This window comes from Agrilus planipennis, unplaced genomic scaffold (genome assembly GCF_000699045.2).
Source record: "Agrilus planipennis isolate EAB-ADULT unplaced genomic scaffold, Apla_2.0 scaffold53, whole genome shotgun sequence".
Classification (NCBI taxonomy): Eukaryota; Metazoa; Arthropoda; class Insecta; order Coleoptera; family Buprestidae; genus Agrilus; species Agrilus planipennis.
This window is the reverse complement of record NW_020438880.1, coordinates 546,916-551,673: the sequence shown is the minus strand read 5'-3', so window position 1 is coordinate 551,673 and position 4,758 is coordinate 546,916. Positions and strand designations below refer to the sequence as shown.

At 32.1% G+C, this 4,758-nt stretch overlaps 1 protein-coding gene across 1 annotated transcript in view; it reads right to left on the bottom strand.

The window, feature by feature from the left end:
• The window catches only part of LOC108733145, a 36,344-nt gene extending 33,629 nt beyond the window's left edge, over window positions 1–2,715 (bottom strand). Inside the window, exon 1 of the mRNA XM_025981497.1 lies at window positions 2,327–2,715. Coding sequence (XP_025837282.1) covers window positions 2,327–2,703 — 377 coding nt within the window. The 5' untranslated portion in view covers window positions 2,704–2,715. The remainder of the gene's footprint in view (window positions 1–2,326) is intronic.
• Between the last annotated feature and the right edge of the window lie 2,043 nt (window positions 2,716–4,758).

Here is a 4,758-nt window from a genome sequence, read left to right as displayed (position 1 = left end):
GAAAACGAACAATTTTGAAAACGATTAGATATGAAATTTGAAAAGACGATTGCTTGGAATTTTATATAAGTATTTTTGTAGCATTTGTCAACATTTTACATATTCGTGTTTAAAATAAGATGATAATAGAGGCAATTTTTTTGGACCTAACTAACTAAAGTAGGTAAATGGCAAAATTAATATTTCCGTTTTTAGAAAACCGTCATGTTTCTACTGATATTGTAATACATCAAAAGCATTGCCCGGCTACACAACATATGAACATTTATTAGCTGTAATCCACGTATGATTAAGTAGTTACTAAAATTAGTCCATTTAAATACTAATCTCAAAGTCGAGTTGAATAGTATAAAGCAAATTACCACAAATAATTAATACTCAACGAAATTAATAAATAAATAGTTTATACAACAAATGAAGTAAATTAGTTTGCTATTCATTTACGTATATAAATGATAAAAGAATTCAAAAGTTTTTAATTATAAATCTTTTTTAAATTTGTGTGGTAATTCAAACAAAATTACATACAAACTTAAAAGAACATTGATTTTAAAATATCGTTTAATGCATCAAGTAATTTATAAAATCGTTCAATTAACAGTAAGAATAAAATAGATAGAATGAGTAAACGTGCTGTTGGAGTCGAATGTTGAAAAATGCTATGACATTTTGCATGATAAAGCGTTAGGTAGTATGGTTTTATTAGACCTACATGTTTTACATCATTTTTAACACTCAAAAAGATACTTGTTTTCAAAACCCCTCGAAGACCATTTTGGGCCGTACCCCAGTCGTCTTTATGTACATTTGTTTTCACTTTTACGCAATCTTCGCGAAAAGCTGTTAGCAATTTTGCATAAAATTTTTTAATTGCAGACAGACACTAACGAAAACCACAATTTAAGCACCTAAACAACTTATCAACACGCTTTAAATGTCAAAAAACATTGTTTTTAATTGTAATAATTGTATTTAAATTTATAAATACACATTTTTGACAATAAATTGTCCATTTTCATACTTTAAATTGTTGTTTAATGTACTAAATCACACCTCTCCCCCTTCTCTTCTACTATCAAAATTCAATCTTTCTGTCCGTCTGTTTGCCTGTCCGTCTCTCCGTCTGTCCATCTGTCTGTCTGTCTGTCTGATCGCCGTCAGCCGCCCGTCTGCCCGGCTGCGCGCCTGCCCGGCCGCCTGCAACTTTATATAAAAGTCCTGTTTTTTTTTTTGCTAGAGACGTAAAGATGAATGATACATCATAGAAATGTTTTCAAAATCAAAATGTAAGTGAACCACCGACAAATTTGGACAGGTTTAGCTAGTTTTAAATGAAATTGAAAATGTATATAAAAATGAATGTTTGTCTGTATGTCCTTTATAGAATCGTAAACTATACATTCGATCATGGCAAAGTTGTTGTGCATGAGGCAAAGAAGGTTTCTGAGTTGGTACGACTAATTTGCAAAACTTGGCTTTAATGCTTTTTCATATGAAATTAGTGATATACGTACATACCTATTTCAACATTTTACAAAATTCTACCTCTTTAGGAAGCTGAAAGGGGTTTGAAAAATTTGCATGTTTGTTTATGGCCCGATTTACTTAAAACTGGTTAAAAAATTCAATCTCTGTTGGTGGGGCGTGGTGACGAGGAGTTGCAATGTTTAAGTGTTACGTTGTTTGTGGTCAGATTTACTTGAAACTTGGTCTTAATGGTCTCTTATTTAATTTCTGAAAGACCTATCTCGACATTTTAAAAAATTCAACTTCCAAAGGGGGTAAAAAACTCTTGCAATTTTTTGGGACATACTTTATTTGTGGTTTACTTTACTTAATTTACTTGAAACTTGGTAGGTGTATATGCTATTTGATATTATTAATCAAATGAAAAGAGGTTGCAACGTTTCCATGGGGTATATTTTATTTGTAGGTACTCGGATTTACTCGAAGATTGCTCATTGTTGAAATTAAGCAAATATGTTTTGGTAATTTTAAAAAATCAACCCTTAAGGATGAAATGTTGTTGCTACGTTTGTATTTGAAGTTTAAAGTGGTGACATTACATAAAATTAAAATGTTGTAAGGGTGAATTGGGAGTTGAATGGTTTTATGGAAAAACAATTTTAATTTCTGTGAGCGAAGCCGCGGGGAAAATCTAGTTTTAAATAATGTAATAGAAAACTTGTAGAATAGTTTATAACAGTTAATACAGGAGAACTACTGTGCAATTTTCCAAAGGATGAAACAATTTTTAAAATTTAAAAATTATGATATTTTTGTATATTATTACAAAGTTAAGTAGTTAATACATATACGTAGGTACCTTTCGAGATTTCTGAGACGACATTTGGAGATGTAGACTTTTTGTAAATTAGGTAGTCCTGCTCTCGCGAACTCATTGTGCTTGACTGTGACGAGATTGTTTCCAGTAAGATCCAGAACTTGGGTACCGGCTTCAAGATGCTGGGGCACCGAAGAGATGTTTGCGTTAAGGCAGATGACCGACTCCTTGCCACTTTTCCACTTGCACTCGCATAGATGAGGACATTCAGAGAGGAGCATTTGCGTGAAAAATCCCAGACAGATAAAGACAACACGTAAATCGGCAGTTAAAAATCGTTTATTCATCTTGAAATTCATTAAATTCTTGGAATAGTGGTTTTTGTCAGTGCCCACCATCGCTATCCTCTTCATCTGCATCCATGGCGCGTACAGACCTGAGCCTTTTCTGAAATAGAGAAACTAGAATTAGTAGAGGATTAATGTCATGAATTCATTTAAATNAATAGACATACTAACATTACAAGTAATCAAATGTATAATTTATTTGAAAGCTTTTGTCATATTAACAACTATCTAAAAATTGTAACAACGTGCCCCCCGCTCCCCTACTGTTCGCAAATAGTTAAGGATGTGGGTTGTTCTAGTTTTAGAGAAATGGGAAAATTAGCTCAGTATAGGAGTGAGTGGAGTCACGTGTCCTACCAGTCTTAATACTGACGACTGTATGATGATAAAAGAATAAGAATTGGCTACAACTTTTAAACCTATTTCGTATTTATTTGACAACATGACTAAACTTGTATAAGTATTTTCTTTACCATATTTTAGCAGCGAATAAATTTTCATAGGTAAATTGTAAATTAAGACACTGAATTGTCGTAAATACTTGATACAAACTTATATTTAACCAAAATGCCGCGACTTCTGAGAAGTAATATACTTAGTTGAAATGAAATGACGTAATTAGGACTAACAATTTTACTGAACAAAGTCGACCCCGATTAACGACTCAAACGATGTCTTTACATTATTTTTAGTCGTTTTTATGAAATTTAACGAAGGAGATAAGGTAAGACAAAGTTAGGAATAATTAATTGTTTCTGCCTCTATTTTGGGAAAATTTAAATTTGTTTAAAAATAAATGAAAGCAACACAATTTTGACTGTTTAGTTTTCAATTCGTCTTAACAATTGTTTCACCCTACAAAGCTGTAGGATTCGTTATGTTTTTTTCCATTAACTTAAATAAATAGTGGGATACAAGTTAAAATGATTGAACCATTTACATTTTCAATTTCACTTAAAATATTTATAACACTACGTAATTTAATTCGTACATTTTTTATATTTTAAAGAATATACTAGATTCCCCTTTTTACAATCACTGTAAAGTCCTGGATTGTTATATTTTCCTGAATTCCGAAATTCCGTTAAGAATAAGAATAGTGTTGTTCTTGACGATTATTAAAAAGCACGACAGGGTGTCTGGATACAAGAGTCGAAAAAATTGACAGAATATCTTTTAATACACAAGTGGGTTGTATTTATATACCTGTTCAAATATTTAAAAATGTATCGTCGAATACCTAGCGAACTTTCAAGTACTACGAAGATTTAAGTGTACGCCACTGCTTATATCCGAAAGCCGGGGCAGACCCTTATGTTTCGAATATTGACCTGTCTTGTTTCTGAGAATGTCTATTCGGAGAATTCGATGTGGAAAATTTACCGGGCTCGTGTTATGTAACTGCTAAGTGAAAACAATATTACACCGTTAATTACAGTAGATATATCAGAATATTTATAACCGTGTTTAGAACAAAAGTACACTTCGTTTACTTTCTCTAGCGATGTGACCTTTAGTATGCCCTCCGCAAAATAAAAAAGAACAGCACTAGGCCAGAAAAGAAATGAGACAACTGTAAACCGGTGAGGAGCGCATAATCCGTACAGTACTGCACGGAAAAATTGTCCATTCCATCGACTAAAATTGCATAGCTCGACTGGACTATTATTGGACCAATTAGTACTGAAAATATTAATGAGATGTTTATTTATATTTGAAGACATGTTAAAGGTTCATTAGACGTTTAACGCTTGTTTTTGACTCCCACTACTATTCATGATGGAACAAAACTATTGGCAGGTACTGTAAGAAAAAGTATGATAAATGAACAAGAGTCGAGAGTATAATGAGCTCCTTTATCCCTACCTACAATTTTGCCACATTGGAAGGGACACATCTCCAGGGAAAGTAAACGGAATATTATGTATTTTCAATTTAATAAAAAAATAAACAGAATGGGTAACTACCGCATGTGTAGGCTAATGCCTGACGTTATGTAAATAAATATAAATTTATAAAAGTAATGACGAAAACGAACAATTTTGAAAACGATTAGATATGAAATTTGAAAAGACGATTGCTTGGAATTTTATATAAGTATTTTTGTAGCATTTGTCAACATTTTAC